The sequence below is a fragment of the Brassica napus genome, unplaced genomic scaffold (genome assembly GCF_020379485.1).
Source record: "Brassica napus cultivar Da-Ae unplaced genomic scaffold, Da-Ae ScsIHWf_1232;HRSCAF=1759, whole genome shotgun sequence".
NCBI classification, from domain to species: Eukaryota; Viridiplantae; Streptophyta; class Magnoliopsida; order Brassicales; family Brassicaceae; genus Brassica; species Brassica napus.
The window spans coordinates 19,210-37,854 of NW_026014654.1; the positions used below are offsets into that span (position 1 = coordinate 19,210).

At 35.1% G+C, this 18,645-nt stretch overlaps 1 protein-coding gene across 1 annotated transcript; it reads left to right on the forward strand.

The window, feature by feature from the left end:
- The first annotated feature begins 7,781 nt into the window (after positions 1-7,781).
- LOC125596580 (leucine-rich repeat receptor-like serine/threonine-protein kinase BAM3) lies at positions 7,782-11,443 on the forward strand. Its single transcript, XM_048771674.1, has 2 exons — positions 7,782-10,600; positions 11,021-11,443. The coding sequence occupies exons 1-2, from the start codon at positions 8,026-8,028 to the stop codon at positions 11,347-11,349; spliced, it is 2,904 nt and encodes a 967-aa protein (XP_048627631.1). The 5' UTR covers positions 7,782-8,025; the 3' UTR covers positions 11,350-11,443.
- Positions 11,444-18,645: the final 7,202 nt, after the last annotated feature.

Below are 18,645 nucleotides of genomic sequence, written 5' to 3' on the forward strand. Positions count from 1 at the left end.
GCTTAACATTTTTGAGTGAATAGTTTTTTAGAGGCCTTGATTGAGCTAAATCTTATAGGGAATGTGTTTTGATACATTTCTTAAGTCCGCAATGCCGAATAAGCCCATTATCATAAAAGAACAGACCTGCCATAGCATAGCATAGACTTATACAACAGTGGAGACACATCATTACCGCAGAACAAAAGAAACACAATAAAGTGAAAGAACAAGACGAGACTACACCAGAAAGTGAAGAATTGACAGGATCATCTCATAACCTTTTTTACAATTTAAAAATTCTTTCTGTAAATAAATGAAATTCCTTTTTTATCCCAGCTGAAATGAACTGAGATTAGCACTTGTGAGCCTAATCAATGAACTAATTCAACTAACACACACAACAGTAAATATAAAAATGGTTTTAGGGTTGAAACAGAACTGTGAGGACTGAGGTGTGAACTAAAGATATTACTATCTGTCAGACTGATAACTTACATATATCAAGGATTCATGTGTTTCAAGTTTCTGGCGAGTTAATCTATCAAACCGATAGCTTCAATTTTCTTCTCTCTAGAAATCTCGAAATCATCTTGCAATATCACGCGATTATATATGATCGCTATGTTCTATTATACAAATTAAGGCGATCTCGGACCAACCTAAAAATGAAACATCTGTCTTAGAATCTTTTATACAGCAACAATTCTTCAAAAAGCTAACCTTTTTAATTAACAGAAATAATTTTATTATTTTGATATTTATCTTTGAGTCAATTGGCTCATTATACAAACAGAATATGAATATTAGCAATCTACCTATAACATTAAATTTTAGTGTCTAGCAATCAAAGCACCATTATGTGGGATTCTGGGTATTTACCTAATTAAGAAAAAAGTTGTATGTATAGGATGCAATTTATCTTTATTTAATTTTATCTTTTAAATCATTTAAGATGTATTTTATTTTAATGGAAAAATATTGAAAATACTTACATTTTGGCAAATTGTATTCCTTTTCATCTACAAATGTTTCTTCTAAGAAAAGCGTCAATGCACGCCAATGAAAACCTCAAAAAAAAAAACAGAAATACCAAGAGAAAAATTGCAAAACAAATTCATGAGGAAAAGAGACAAAGTCGAACCCGTAGCCATTTACTAATAAGGTTATAAGAAAAAAGTAACCACTCCATAAAGTCTCAATTCAAAACCATAGCCATTTACTGAGAAAGTTTTGCAATTGAAATAAAGTCGAACAATGGTACCAAAAAAAAAGTTTTGCAATTTGAAAAGATAAAAAGAAGAAGCCACCAACTCTCGTTTCTCTAAATTACATGCGCAACAAAACATGTAGAAATGCAGTTGGTACCCTAGTCCCTAGAAAGATGTCCATGTACTTCTTTAATTCTTTTGTGGAAACATTGGTTCCTACAACGTCAAATTTCATATCCACCTGAGAACATATAAATAGAAAATGATGGATTCGGGTCCTTCATCGGTGGTTGTTCATGCGTTTTCCGTCAATGATGTTATAGTATGCTTAAATATCCATGAACTCAAATTCTTGGCAAAAAAACAAAAAAATCATGAACTTATGTTAGTCTTCATTCATATAAAATCAGTTGTATTCCAATCCTACTTGTTTGGACCAGTGAAATCCATCATAATTACGATATATATGTCAGACAATTTTTTGCGGTGCAGTAACCTGCATAGTCAAAAGGAGTAAGCCGGACCTAGGCCTACTAACTAAAATAAAAAAATGTTCATACACGTAGTCTAAAACCAATAATGCCAGCGTTAAATTAGTCCAGTCCGTGACAACATTTGTAGTTCTCACTTCTCAGCAATCACTAAATATAAACGAGGGTTGTATATCCTTTTTTTGTAAAACAGTGATTTCATTAAAGAAACTTAGAGTGGGTTTGTTGCCCAAAGGGCTTGTTTAGCAATTAAATCGGCCCTAACATTTGCCGTTCTCGGAATAAACAGAAAAGAGATCGACTTGAATGAAGACGCCAGAAGGTAGATATCATTGATTGCGCCATAGATCTCCAACTTCATCTCTTTCTTGTTGATCGAGTTGATTAGGGTCTGAGAGTCCGAAAAGATTGAGGCAGTTTCAATACCAATGGAGAGGGCAAAGGTCATGGCTGAGAGGACAGCCAAAGTTTCTGCCATAAGGGGCGATGAGACTGAGGTCTCTTTCGCTGCATGTTGGGTTATCGAGGGTTGTATATCCATATTCAAAACCAGATGAATATTTTATTCATTGTTAGTTGAATTAACTATTCTTAAGTGTTTTCTTTCTTAAATTTCATTATGGAAGTTTTCATATGCTTGAAGAAAACTAAAAGTAAAAGATTGAGACGTTCATGATTTAGTCGAACTAATATGCTTATGTGTTTTCTATCTTAAATTTCATTCTGAAAGTTTTCATATGCTTCACAGCAATTAAAAGTAAAAGATCGAGACGTTCATTTTAGAAAAAAAAAGCAGCATGCTCCAAATGAATAATCAGCTGTCTTCGGCTTTTCTTTTCACTTTAGGCCAGCAAAGTTGATGGGGGAGGGCCTCCTCTTTGTTCTTCTCAAACTTTAGGCATCTCAATAATCTAAAACCGAATAAACTATTTTCCCCCAAAGTTAGGCAAATCCTTAATATCCAACTTCTTTTAGTATTTTGAGCAAATTAACTCTAAACTTATTATGTTTTAAAAATTGATAAACACATATATATTATAATATATACTAAATATTTATATAAAAATAAATAAAAACAAAAACCCGCGCAACCTAGTGTTCAATTAATGTATCAAAAAAATTATGGATCTTCAAACAATAAGCTATAACAGTTAGAGTTAATTTGCTCAAAATACTAAACTAAAAAGAGCCCATCAAAAATAAAAGATGGATAGATTTGGTTTGGATTTTCACTAATAAACAAATGAATTATAAGGTATTCTTTATCACATTTTCCCACGCCAAGTATTTTCGAAGTTTAAATCCTTATTGTTTTTTTTTTTAACCGATTTTTCATACTAAATCCTTATTGTTGTATTGTTTCTTACATCGTTTCATGGTGAGCATTTTACCTTATGAATATAATTTTGTATTCCCTTCAACTTATTTTGTACATTTAAATTGCATCAATGAATATACTCTCTCATTCGAAGAAAAAACTCTTCTAGCTCTTAAACGAGAAAACAATATAGGCCATTATAAAAAAATAGTTGGATGAGATATGCATGCTTGAAATAACTAATATTTCTTCCAAATTATATTTACGAGTTAAACCAACCAAGAACTTTCACTATCTTAATTGCGTTATAGGTATTACTTATTTCAGATGTTATTTTATTAGAACAACTAGAAAATTCTAAATTGAAACTCAGACCTATCTATAAACCGTATGAAAGAAACCGGTATTTTAACTATTTATAATTAATCTGCAGTTGTCAACTATGACTAAACCTATAGTGAATGTATTTGAATTTGATCTTTTTATCCACAAAATGAATTAGCCGTTATATTTGTAAAACTAGCTCTGAGTTAGTCTATGTTTTTTCCATATAAATAGTTTCTCTTTAGATCATATATATACCATATCAAGTTGGTACTGTAGTTTATCTTATAAATCTGATGCGTCTTTTTAAAAAAAAATATATATATCATAGAAAAGGGGAAAATAATCGGAAAGGGCAGTTTACGAAATAATTTGATAATCATTGAAGATTTGCATGTACATATAAATAAGTATCTTTTTGCAGGTTCATGGTGTGAAAATTTCGAGGAGCTTAAGCTGTTGAAACATTGGGTACAGAAACAGAATCCTTGACAGAGAAGTTATTAATTTCTTCTAAAACAACAAAAAACAAAAAGAGCAGCACAATTACCAAAGATTCTAGTTACTTTGGTTTGTACTAGTTTAGTGGTTGGACAAAGACAATGCTTGCCCTCTTAAATCTGATGGATTAGATTTTGATCTTTAGTTAATGGAACATAAAACATTTGAATGACATAAAGGTACGATGTTTATTTCATAATATAGAGTAATTATATGGTTTGATATTAGCAACATGTGAGTGTGTGTCCTCTTTATGATACTGTACGAGTGTTTCTTTTTTTCTATGTAACGATTTTTTAGAAAATTATAAAGCCAGTTCAGTGTTTTTTTTTTTTTTTGATAAAATGTGGATTATATTACCAAAAGTAAAGGTTTTTTTTAAGTTCAGTGTTTTTCTTAACTGGTACTCCCCCTGTTTCATTATAAGTGTCGTTTTAGGTTTCGGCACACGGATTAAGGAAACAATTAATTTTGTACATTTCCTATAAAAAAAAATACTATTACCTATACCCAACCATATTTTAACCAATAGAAAAATAAATTTTGCATAAAATTAATAAATTTTGCATTGAAAATAAAAAACGACACTTATTTTGTAACGAAATTTTTTTCTCTAAAACGACACTTAATATGAAACGGAGGGAGTATAATATAAGAGACAATTACTTATGACTGATTAAAAAATAAATATGACAATTCTCGCTTTTATTGGAATGTTATGTAATCACGCAAACAGTGTAAATTCAAAAGTACAAGTCAACTATCTTATATATTAAAACATAAGTTACAACATTGATTCATGTGTGATTTTTTTTAAAAAATGGACCTAATGGATCTATTCCTAGAAAGTGATGTTACATTTAATATCTAATCTTATCATTTAAATTTTAAGTCTGCCATAATTTTTTATTGGGCTATCAATAATTGAATTTAAACAATAGATGATCTATTGGATTTATAGATAATATAAATTAAATATATATAATTTAATATTGTAATACTATACCTCTATATGCTAAATATTTAAATATTTGCCGATGTTAACTTTTAAAATTATAAAGATTTTTTTTTAAATAACAAAAATCATATTATCTAACAATGATTAATCTTTACTACCTTAAACCAATGAAAACAAATTTTAAACTATATAGTTTATTTTAAAATTAAACAAAAACTAAATGATTAATTATTTACTCGATAATATAAATCTATGAAGCGAAAAGTTTAATTTTTTAAAAACTTTCTAAATTTGTGAAATATTACAGTATCTTTGAATATGACAATAAAATAATATTTTACTAATCTTTATATATATATATAGTTACGATTTTAATAATGAAACTAGATCTTGACCCGCACAACCGTGCGGATTTTTTTAATACCAAAATATTTTAGATTATGTAATAAAATATATCAATTAATTAATATAATTTGGCATTATATATTATCTAATTTTATAATAATATTTTTGTGACGTATAATATTACTATTATAAAATTTATAAATTTTGTATTTTTGTAACAAAATTTATTTTGAAAACATTATTATGTAAAAATACTGATTTGCATAATTTTTGTTTTATTTCTAAATTTGAAACATATGTGAAAAATAAATTAAGTTGAACCTACGTACTAGAGAATTTGGTATATATTTATTAATTAAACCAATTTAGTATAGTTGTTTAAATAATAAACCCAATTATTTTTTAACTCATGGGAGTATACAGACGTTAATAACAGTAGAGTAAAGTCTTACATATACGATATAAATAAAGATCAAATGTTTCATCTATGAAAATGTGTAAATTAGTTAGTTAAACATGGTAAAATCATTTAAAGGTGTGACTTTTAAGTGGTCTAAATTTAAAAAATCACATATGAAATAAGTCATAATTTCTATGGTAAATATATAAGAATTTGTATTTTTAAATTAGAAATAGAAATGAATATTTCTTTTTAAGAACATCTTTTAAAATACTTCTTAAATTTAATTTTGAAAATTAAATAAATTTTAAATTGTTATTATCATTAAAATATATTAAAAGTATTTTATATAATTAATAAAAAAATTACAATCAAAACTAAACTAAAATTTAGTTTCTAATTTTACTTTGAGTTAACTAAAATTTTAATTAACTAATTTCGAAAATATATTTTAAAAAGATTCTAAAAGATATTTGATAGATTTTCTTAGACATTTCTTTAAGATATTTATTAATATTTCAAATAAATAAAAAGATATTATAATTAAGTTATGTAAAATTTAATAAATTTTTAAGGATGATCCAAATAAAAAATCACACATGAAATAAGTCATGACTTTTATTTTAATAGTATAGATAATAAATATATTTATAGAAAAAGATACAAATACATGTGAAAGTTTGAAACAATCTATTCAATGAAAAAATATACAGTAAACTTATGAGTATTTGCATTCCCTACCCACAACATTTATCCTATTTAGTGATCTGCACACATTTCCCCCTAGTTTTGCTCACTCCATCATCGCTATTTTCCCCCAAAGTTAGGCAAATCTTTAATATCCAACTTCTTTTAGTATTTTGAGCAAATTAACTAACAGTTATGTCAAAATCAAATTGTCGTACATAGCGGTTTTGATTTCGGACTAAGGTAAGAATAGGGTTCGATTACAACAAACTTTGCTTTTTTTCTTACGCACACAAAATTCATGATTTCATCCAATCAAGCTTTTAAAATTTTGTTATGTTGAAACCAGTGTTATAAAACCCGACTCGAACCCGCGGTTGAACCGGTAAATCCGGTGACCCAAAAAAAATCCGGTTTAGGTTTTGTGAAAATCCAATATTTAGAAACCCGCAAAAAACCCCAAAAACCCAGAATCTGGTACCGGTACCAGTTGAACCACCGGTCGAACTAATAAACAACTTTTACTTCTTTTTTAGTTTTTAATTAGTTTTTGATTATGTTTTATATCTAAGTTTTCAATTAAGAAGTTAGGTGCTGACAAGAAAAAGTTAGGTTTTCTTTTTTCAGTTTTATATTTGTGATTTTTAGATTTTGATGAAGATTTCTCTATGCCACACGAAAAAAATAAAGTGAATGATAGGAGAGAGAACCAAAATTAGTTGATGTAATTTAGTGTAAGTTTATTTCGGTTATTGATAATTTATTACAATGATCTTTTACTTTGGTTTATTTTGTATTTGTAGTTTAATTTATTATTCACATTAGACATTTAGATATTTATAAATTTTATGTCTTGATTTATTTTAGATACAATAACTCTTACCTTGTTAGAGAAAATTTTAAATAGTCTAAACTATTTTTTTGATATTTTGTATGTCAAATGAAAATAAAAATATAAAAACTAAAATTAAGTATTTTCTAAATGTTTTTAAACATAAAATATATACATATCCAAACTATTATTTTATGTTTTAAAAATATTTAGAAAATATTAGACTTTATTTTATATTTTTATTTACATAGCTAATATATTATTATATAATAAAACTAATATTTATTAACATGCGGTTCACCCGCACCTAATAATCCAGCAATCCGGTAAGTCGTACGATGTCCGGATCTGGTTTAAGAACATTGGTTGAGACCTAGTGGACTATGTGACTATGACCCATATTATATATATGAAACCTAATTCAAATAATCCTAAAAACAAATCAAATCAGACGATAAAGAGAGGTAAAAAGAAGGCAATGGGCATTTATCTTTTAAAATTTATAATTTTCTCTAATAAAGAAAAAAGCGATGATGTGTGTGTGTTTTCTCATCTTTTGTGAAAGTATATATTGCTTTTGCTTTTTTCAAAAGCTAAAGACTCATTAAAAAAAAAAAACTAAAGCTCAAATCCTAAAGGAGAAGAATGCATTGGATACATCAACTTTTTTTCACTTTCTTTTAATTTATTTATTATAATTTTACATGATTTCGTATATTCAAAAAAAAAAAAAACTGATGGCATGAAATGATGATGATCTTCTCCACTTATTAATCCACTCACTCCAAGCAGCAACTTCAGAACATCGTGAGCCCCAAATCATTTAAAAAAAAACAGTGAAAACATGATGATGTCTAATGATGATGATCTCCTTCTAGGGTATTGCAACTTCTTCGAAGACCCTTCTTCTCTTTCACTTCTCTGAAAATCTTCAGATTCGTGTCGGAGAGTTTTTTTTTTCTTTCTTTCTGATGTAACAATGGGAGACAATATATTCACTTTCTTCCTAATCTTGTCATCAGTCTCTCTTCTCTTCTGTTCTTCTTCAAGTTCATCTCTTAATCTCTCACTAATTAGACAAGCCAAAGTCCTTGTCTCTCTAAAGCAAAGCTTTGATTCTTTAGATCCTTCTCTTGATTCATGGACCATTCCAAATTTCAACTCTCTATGTTCTTGGACTCGCGTTTCTTGTGACAGCTTGAACCAGTCCATTACTCGTCTCGACATCTCTAACCTCAACATCTCCGGCACTCTCTCGCCAGATATCCTCAAACTGACGAGCCTAGAGTTCTTAAACATCTCCAACAACGCCTTTGAAGGAGAGCTTGCGCCACTTGATTTCAGCCAAATGACTCAGCTCACCACGCTCGACGCTTACGACAACAACCTCAACGGATCGCTTCCTCTGTCTCTAACCAAACTCAATCAACTCGATTACTTAGACCTCGGAGGAAACTACTTCAACGGTGAGATCCCTAGAAGCTACGGAGGTTTCTTGCGACTCACGTTACTGTCTTTATATGGAAATGACCTAACCGGGAGGATCCCTAGCGAATTAGGCAACATCACAACTCTTCAGAAGCTATACTTAGGTTACTACAACGACTTCCACGGCGGGATACCTTCTGATTTGGGGAGATTGATCAATCTCGTTCACTTGGATTTAGCTAACTGCAGCTTGAAAGGATCGATCCCTGGAGAGCTAGGGAATCTCAAGAACTTGGAGATTCTTTATCTTCAGACCAATGCGCTTACAGGTTCTGTTCCTAGAGAGTTAGGGAACATGACAAGCCTCAAGACTCTAGATCTCTCCAACAACTTTCTAGAAGGAGAGATTCCTCTTGAGCTAGCTGGACTTCAAAAGCTTCAGCTGTTTAACCTCTTCTTCAACAGACTACACGGTGAGATACCTGAGTTTGTATCTCGCCTTCCTGATCTTGAAGTTCTCAAGCTTTGGCACAACAACTTCACCGGAAAGATTCCTGAGAATCTTGGCACCAACGGGAAGTTGATCGAGATCGATTTGTCTACTAATAAACTCACAGGTTTGATCCCTGAATCGCTCTGCTTCGGAAGAAACCTAAAGATTCTCATTCTCTTCAACAACTTCTTGTTCGGTCCTCTCCCTGAAGATCTTGGCCAATGCGAGACGCTCTGGAGATTCCGTTTAGGTCAGAACTTTCTGACAGGTAAACTACCAAAGGGTTTGATCAGTTTACCTAATGTATCGCTTCTCGAGCTTCAAAACAACTTCTTGACCGGAGAAGTGCCAGAGGAAGAGGAGGGAAGTGTAGGGTTATCAAGTCTCACTCAGATCAATCTGTCAAACAATCGGTTAACCGGACCGATCCCTAGCTCAATCAGAAACCTCAGAAGCCTTCAGATTCTTCTTCTTGGCTCGAACCGGTTCACTGGACAGATCCCTGGTGAGATAGGAAGCTTGAAGGGTCTTCTCAAGATTGACATGAGCAGAAATAACTTCTCTGGCAAGTTACCTCAAGAGATTGGTGATTGTCAGTCATTGACCTTCTTGGATTTGAGTCATAACCAGCTCTCGGGTCAGATTCCAGTTCAGATTTCGCAGGTTCGGATTCTAAACTATCTGAATGTTTCTTGGAACTCTTTAAACCAAAGCATCCCCACGGAGCTAGGATACTTGAAGAGCTTGACATCAGCAGATTTCTCACACAACAACTTCTCTGGTTCTGTACCAACTTCAGGGCAATTTGTTTACTTGAACAACACGTCATTCCTCGGAAACCCTTTTCTCTGCGGGTACTCTTCAAACCCTTGCAACGGTTCTCAAAACCAGTCTCAATCTCAGCTTCTCAACCAGAAAAATGCAAATTCCCATGGCGAAAACTCCGCGAAATTCAAGCTGTTATTAGGGTTAGGTCTACTAGGGTTCTTCTTGGTGTTCATCGTTTTAGCTGTGGTCAAGAATTGGGGAATGAGAAGGAATAGCTCGAACGTTTGGAAGCTCATAGGTTTTCAACAGCTAGGTTTCAGAAGCGAGCACATTGTGGAATGCGTTAAAGAGAACAATGTGATCGGTAAAGGCGGTGCAGGGATTGTCTACAAAGGCTTAATGCCAAACGGTGAAGAAGTTGCGGTCAAGAAACTCTTGTCCATAAGCAAAACATCGTCTCACGACAACGGTTTATCCGCAGAGATTCAGACATTAGGTAGAATTAGACACAGGAACATAGTGAGATTGCTCGCTTTCTGTTCAAACAAAGACGTGAATCTCCTTGTTTACGAGTACATGCCTAATGGTAGTCTTGGAGAAGTCTTGCATGGGAAAGCTGGAGTGTTTTTGAAGTGGGAAACGCGGTTGCAAATAGCGTTGGAAGCGGCTAAGGGATTGTGTTATCTTCATCACGATTGCTCGCCGCTTATAATTCACCGCGATGTGAAATCAAACAACATCTTGTTAGGTCCTGATTTTGAAGCTCATGTCGCTGATTTTGGGCTGGCTAAGTTTATGTTGCAAGATAATGGAGCTTCAGAGTGTATGTCATCGGTCGCAGGCTCCTACGGCTACATCGCTCCAGGTACATGACGGATCCCCAATACTTGTTTCTTGCATTACACGTAACGTTCGAAACTAGGGCTGAACATGAATTTAGGTTACTGTTCGGTTTGTTTGATGTTTTGGTGTGTATTTAGTTCAGAATAAATAGTAACCGAACTAGAACCAAAATAAACTTAGTTTGGCTCGGTTAGTAACTTAGTAAAAATCCATATAAGAAAAAATAATCTTATAAATTAAATGTGTAAACTTACATTTAAAATAATTTTCTTTTTCATGTTTGGGTCTTTTAAGCCTAATTAATACTGAGATAATTTGACAAAAGTTTCAGTGTTAGAGTTTGGTTTAGTTAAACCGATTCAATTCAATTTCTCATTCCTACATAAAATTTCGTGTATTAATGGTCGATCTAAACATATTTTACCTGATTTTTATTACGCAGAATACGCATATACACTGCGAATAGATGAGAAGAGCGATGTGTACAGCTTTGGAGTAGTACTATTGGAGCTAATAACGGGTCGAAAACCAGTAGATAAATTTGGAGAAGAAGGGATAGACATTGTGCAATGGTCAAAGATTCAGACAAACTGTAACAGACAAGGTGTGGTGAAGATCATTGACCAAAGATTGAGCAATGTGCCATTAGGAGAAGCCATGGAATTGTTCTTTGTCGCAATGCTATGTGTTCAAGAACATAGTGTTGAGAGACCGACCATGAGAGAGGTCGTCCAGATGATCTCTCAAGCTAAACAACCCAATACTTTTTAAATCCAATGAATTTATATATATGTCAAATATTTTTTTGTTATGTTATATGTGTTCTATAGAGTTTTTTAGAAATATAATGATGGTTTGGCGGTGATAGGAGTTTATATTAAGCTTGAAGGGGGAAAGGGGTTAAGGATTTTATCTTCCTGACATAATATATCCATTCATGGAGAACTTTAAAGAAGTTCAAACATTATCAATAATGTGAGAGATTTTATATATTTTATATCAATTACAAATATTTATCAAGATAACTGTATGAGTATTGATAATAGATAATGTATGTTTTTATTGATTAGTAATTTTTTCTCAGTAAATCAGATACTACGAGCAGCAGATCATAGAAGTTTAGGGGGGAGCTACAAAAAATAAAAATAAAATAGTGGGTGGGTCTCACTATTTTCGAAAATAGGGGGGGGAGGGGTTTCTGGTGCCTAAATAAGCAGAGATCTTGGAGAGGTTTTTCAACTGTTCGCGGGCTCCACTGACACTTAGCGATCCGCGATTGGTGGGTTTTTAAATTTTTTTTTTTAATCAGAGAAAAGAAAAAAAAAATTAAAAAAATAAGCACCCCAAATGCTCTAATATGCTTCAGATGCTAATTTTTAAGAGAATATATATTTAATCGGTCCAGTTGCTTTTAAACCAAGCCCAGTCCAATTGATTTGATTTTGGTGGAAGTATCAAGTACTTGATATTTTTGATATACATCCTATAATAAGTGGGTTTGGTAGGTGTGTTACCTTGACGGTATCAATTTTAGAGCCTAGTCTCCAATACTCAACTTGGTGCCCAAGGAAAAAGAAAAAAGGGTTTCAAGCATGCCTTTTTGGACTCATTTCTCTGCTCACCTTCTTCAGAATCGGTTTACCTCTGAGTTGAGAGTAAAGGCCATCTTGAATCTCAACATTTTCTCAAACGTTGACCACATGGTTGCTCTTTGATTTGAGGCCAAAAGTAGCTCCAGAGCGGTGAACATATGGAGTTGATGCAACTGTTGTAAAACTAGACCGGATAGAGCAGGGTCGCAGCTAATAATTTGAGAAATAGTGTAATAAATGGAACACCGGATTTAACGTGGAAAACCCCAAAGGATAAAAACCACGGACAAAGTAAAAGAATTTATTACGAGAGAAATAATAGGAGTTACAACCTCTCAATTATAACGGAGAAATCGATTAATAATTTTCGCGTTATAATAGGAGAAAATACCCAAACTCTTTCTCTCGACCCGATCCCAAATATCCGTAAGAAATTATCTTAAAAAATAGAAAAAAATTTCTTTCTTTCCTCTCTCTCTCACGTTCTTCTTCTTCTTCACTTCTCTTTGTGATTTTGTTTTTGGGATGAATATGAGGTGATGGCATGGCTTGGTATTTATAGAGATTATGAAGATTGGTAGGTGCCTACAAGAATTGACAAAACTCATTTCCATTTACGGCCACCGTCCAAGCCGTCAAACGTGATCACCGTCCATGCAACACCGTCCTCACCTCCGACCATCATATTGAAAACTTGTTTTAACAATCTCCCACTTGAAGATTTGATTGAGGGTAAATCGGATCTTCACACCATTCTTTCTGCCTTGTCATTCCATGTTGCTTACGTCTCCTTCAGGCCACAAGAGGATCGACACCAAATAAACTTGTTAGTAGTCACTACTTTCGTCATAAAATCTGCTACGTTTTCTTTTGTATGAATCTTCTGCATATCCAACGTGCCCTCTTCCACTTTCTCACGAACGAAGTGATACTGGACTCGTATGTGCTGGGTTTTTGAATGAAAGGCTGGATTCCTTGCAAGATGCACGGCACTCTGGCTGTCGCAAAAAAAGAGAAATTTTCTCTTGTTTGTGCCCGAGTTCCTCCATTACCATCTTCAACCACATCGCCTCTTTACTAGCTTGTGTAGCTGCTACATACTCTGCTTTGGTTGTTGATGTAGCCACAATTGACTGTAGTTTTGAAACCCAACTTACAGCTCCGCTAGCGAGTGCAAACACATAACCGGTTGTGGATTTACTTTTATCTAGATCGCCTGCATAATCTGAATCAACATAGCCTCTGACAACAAAGTCTGATCCTCCATAACATAATGCAACATATGAGGTTCCTTTAATGTACCGTAAAATCCTCTTTACGGCATTCCAATGCTCTTTGCCAGAATTCGCCATGTACCGACTTACTACTCCCACTGCTTGTGCAATGTCTGGTCGTGTACAAATAATTGCGAACATTAAGCTCCCCACTGCTGGTGCATATGGTACTCGAGACATTTTCATCCTTCCTTCTTCACTGCTAGGACTCATACCGGAGGATAACTTGAAATTAATAGGAAGTGGGGTAGAGATTGGCTTACAATCTTGCATGTTGAACCTCCGCAGGATTTTCTTCAAATAATTCTTCTGTGACAGCCAAATCTTCCTATTATTTCTGTCTCGGTGAATTTGCATCCCTAGAATCTTGTTTGCTGGTCCCAAGTCCTTCATCTCGAACTCCCTAGCCAATTGTGCCTTTAATTCATTGATATGATCATTATTGGGGCCTGCTATCAACATGTCGTCTACATATAACAGCAGAGTAATGAACTTTGTTTCACTAAACCTCTTGAAATATGCACAAGGGTCTGCATGAAGTCTGCTATATCCAAGGCTCATGATGAAGGAATCAAATCTCTTGTACCAACATCTTGGCGCCTGCTTTAGACCGTACAGAGATCTGTTTAACCTGCAAACCAAGTTCTCCTTTTCTTTTTCTTCAAAACCTTCTGGTTGGAGCATATAAATTTCTTCCTCAAGATCTCCATGAAGAAACGTTGTTTTCACATCTAGTTAATCTAGATGTAAGTCAAATGTAGCACAAATTGCCAACAGTATCCGAACTGTTGTAAGTTGAACCACAGGTGAAAAAATTTCATTGAAGTCAATGCCTTCTTTCTGAGCATATCCTTTCACCACCAATCTAGCACGATACCGCTCCACTTGGTCATCACCATTTCGCTTGATCTTATAGACCCATTTGTTTCCAATGGCTTTTCTTCCTTGCGGTAATGGTACGAGCTCCCAAGTTTTATTTTTATGTAGAGCTTCAATTTCTTCTTGCATTGCTTTCATCCACTGATAAACATCTGGACTGCTCATTGCTTCTTGGAGATTTGATGGCTCTTCGTCCTCAGTTAAAAGACAATATGCAACATTGCAGCTCAGATCATAATCCTCGTGCCAAGCTGGTGTAGTTCTTACACGTTTTCCTTTACCAAGTTATTCTTCCGACTCGGCAGGTTCGGCTTCCTCGTGTTCTGGTGTTGCTCCAGAAGAATTCTCCTTTTCCACTTGTACTGCTACAGTCTCTGACCTTTCTTTTGAACTGCTTCTTTCTTCTTCGATCTTCTTATCATCTGTGAAGATAATATCTCTGCTAATTATAACCTTGTGGGCAGTGGGATCCCACAGGCGATACCCCTTTACTCCATCAGCATATCCCAAGAACACACACTTTCTAGACTTTGGATCTAGCTTTGTAGTTTCTTGGTTATTGTACATTACGTACACTGGACTCCCAAATATATGGAGGTCTGAGTAGTCGACGGGCTTTCCTGTCCACATCTCCATCGGTGTTTTCAACTCAATTGCAGGCGATGATGACCGATTTATCACATAACAGGCGGTGTTGACTGCTTCTGCCCAACATTGCTCTTGTTCTTTCTAACAGAGTCCTGTTCATCCGCTCTGCCACTCCATTTTGTTGAGGAGTGTATGATGTAGTGAACTGCCTTTTGATGCCCTCTACTTTACAGAATTGGTTAAATACATCACCAGTGTATTCACCTCCATTATATGTCCTCAAACACTTGATCATCTTCTCAGATTCAAGTTCCACCCGTGCTTTGAAAACTTTGAAAACTGAAAACACATCTGCCTTACTCTTGATAGGATACACCCAACATCTCCTGGAGTAGTCATCGATGAAGGACACAAAGTACTTCGCTCCTCCTAGTGATATAACTGGTGCTTGCCACACATCAGAGTGAACCAATTCTAGAATAACTTTACTTCTAGAATTTGACGTGCTAAACTTCAACCGATGTTGATTGCTTGTCACACAATGCTCACAAAAGGATAGCGATACCTTTGTGAGACCCGGAAGTAACTTCTTCTCTGCAAGAATTTTCATGCCTTGTTCAGACATGTGCCCAAGTTTCTGATGCCACACCGTAGTAGCTTTCTCACTGGAACTGCTTGAAGCAACAGATGCTTCTGATTCTGACAGAGTTTCTCCTCTTAACATGTATAATTTCGCAGCTATCTTCTCTCCTTTCATAAGCACAAGTGCTCCTCTAATTACTTTTAGAGTACCATTTTCAACTTCAACTTTGCAACCAAGATCATCAAGTTGCCCCACATATAGTAAATTCTTTTTCAGGCCTTCCACGTGTCGCACCTCATGAATAGTACAATATGTACCATCATACATCTTCAGTTGAATGGATCCAGTGCCAACAATCTTAAGTTCATGATCATTGCAACTGTACACAGATCCTCTTGAGATGGGTTCATAATGATGGAACCATTCTCTTCTAGAGGTCATGTGATATGTAGCTCCTGAGTCGAACAACCATATATCAGCGAACCTTCTTCTATTTTCGCTTGAAATTGCTGCTTCACAACATAGCGTGATTCCATTATCTGAAGTGTTTGCGACATTTCCTTGAGGGTTGGAATTCTTTAACTCCCAACAATCCTTCTTCAAGTGACCCTTCTTGCCACAGTGGTAGCATTTAAAAGTCTTATTACTTCTTGACTTTGATCTACCATGTTTGTGACTCCCACTTGAGCCATGTTCCATTGATCTCCCTCCACTACAAGAAAATAGCGGTATTCTGACGGATATTCCGACGGAAAATGAAATCCTCGGAATTTCCCGAGGAATTTCCGAGGATATTCCGAGGAAACCCAAAATTTGGTTTCCTCGGAATTTCATCGGAATATACCGACGGAATTCCGAGGAAATATCAATCCGTCAGAATATTCCGACGGAATACTGAGGAAAAATGTATTCCTCGGAAAAAACCGATGAATTCCGAGGATATATTATAGCCGTTGGAGAGCCGTTTGGGGATTTTAAAAATTCCGAGGAAATTCCGACGAACTAGCCGTTGGCGTCGGAATTCCGTCGGAATTTCCTCGGTCTGTCGGCAAGATTTCAACTATAAATACAAGCACTCCTCTTCCTCTTCATTCACTCCATATCTTCATCCTCCCTCTTACTCTATTTACACACGAATTTGATTCATAAAAAACATGTCTTCTTCAAATTATTTTCGTTCTTGGATCGATCGACCTCATTTGGATCCGAACACGAGATTGCTTACGGAAGAATACCAACGAGGTATAATCGAATTCATGGGGTTAGTTCACCGACAACCGGAAGCAAAAACAGGTATGTTAAGATGGCCTTGCTCTAATTGTAAAAATAGAAAGGTTATTAAAGAGTGGGATGTTTGGACTCATCTATATTTGAGTGGGTTTACACGAAGTTACAAAATTTGGTATCATCATGGGGAAACTGATTATGAACATGGTAGTACGAGCGAACCTCAGCCAGCAGTTAGATTAGAAGAACCAATTAGAACGGATGTAGATTATGGTGTAGGTACTAAGGAGATGGTAAATGATCATTTTAGAGGGGAAGATTTACCCAATGCACAAGCTAGGAGATTTTATGATATGTTGGATGCTGGAAAGCAACCATTGTACGAAGGTTGCAGAGATGGTCATTCAGCTTTATCATCTGCTACAAGATTGATGGGCATTAAAACAGATTATAATTTGGCTGAAGACTGTGTGGATGCGATTGCTGATTTTGTAAAAGGTATTCTACCCGAGGATAATGTAGCTCCTGGTTCATACTACGAGGTTCAGAAAATCGTAGCTGGTCTTGGTTTATCGTATCAGGTAATAGATGTATGCAGCGACAACTGCATGATTTATTGGAGGGCGGATGAACAGCGGGGTACATGCAAATTTTGTGGAAAGCCTCGTTATAAAGATACGAGTGGAAGAGTTCCAGTGCCATATAAAAGGATGTGGTATTTGCCTTTGACGGAAAGGTTGCAGAGGTTGTATATGTCTGAACGCACAGCGCAACCAATGAGATGGCATGCGGAGCACTCAACAGATGGTGAGATCAGACATCCTTCAGATGCAAAAGCGTGGAAGCATTTCCAATCAAAGTATCCCGAGTTTGCGTATGAGAGAAGAAATGTCTACCTTGGATTATGTACTGATGGTTTCAGCCCATTTGGCAAGAGTGGAAGACAGTATTCTCTATGGCCAGTCATTCTTACACCATACAACCTACCCCCTTGTGCTTGCGACGAGAGTTTTTGTTTCTCTCGATTCTCGGTTCCGGACCAGAGCATGCTAAGAGATCACTTGATGTGTTTCTTCAGCCACTAATATATGAGTTGCAACAACTATGGGCTCAAGGTGCTGAAACATACGATGTTTCGTGTAAAGAAAACTTTCAAATGCGGGCAGTACTAATGTGGACAATAAGTGATTTTCCAGCATATGGTATGTTATCTGGATGGACAACGCATGGAAGCCTATCATGTCCATATTGTCAAGATAACACTGATGCTTTCCAACTAAAACACGGAAGGAAAACGTGTTGGTTTGACTGTCACAGGAGATTCCTACCACCTGATCATCCATATCGTAGGAGTAGGAATTTGTTTACGAAGAACAAGAGGGTGTTTGACAGTCCACCTTCAGAAATTTGTGGGAAAGATTTGAAGACACAACTAAGAGATTTTGGTGCAGAAAGGACGCCAGACGTCGGTGGACATGAGCGTTTTCCAGTAGATGCTGTTGGAGACCTACATTACTGGCACAAAAAAGTATTTTCTGGGATCTGCCATACTGGGAGGATCATCTGCTAAGGCATAATTTAGATGTCATGCATATTGAGAAGAACTTTTTTGACAATCTCATGAACACGATCCTTAATGGTCAAGGTAAAACAAAGGATAATTTGAAGTCAAGACTGGATTTAGTCGATATATGTGCTCGTTCAGAACTTCATGTTGATGAGAATGGTAGGGCGGCTCCTTTTCCCATATACCGACTTGATGCAGAGGGAAAAGATGCGTTCTTTGATTGGATTTCAAACAATGTGGAATTTTCAGATGGTTACGCATCTAATTTGCGTAACTGTATCGACAGAAAGGAAGGAAAGTTTACTGGCTTGAAAAGCCACGATTGCCATGTAATGATGCAGCGCCTCCTTTCGTTTG

Coding starts and splice junctions, on each gene's coding strand:
- LOC125596580 (XM_048771674.1), top strand. CDS start 8,026: ATGGGAGACAATATATTCACTTTCTTCCTAATCTTGTCATCAGTCTCT. Junction 10,601..11,020: donor CTACGGCTACATCGCTCCAG/GTACATGACGGA, acceptor TTTATTACGCAG/AATACGCATATACACTGCGA.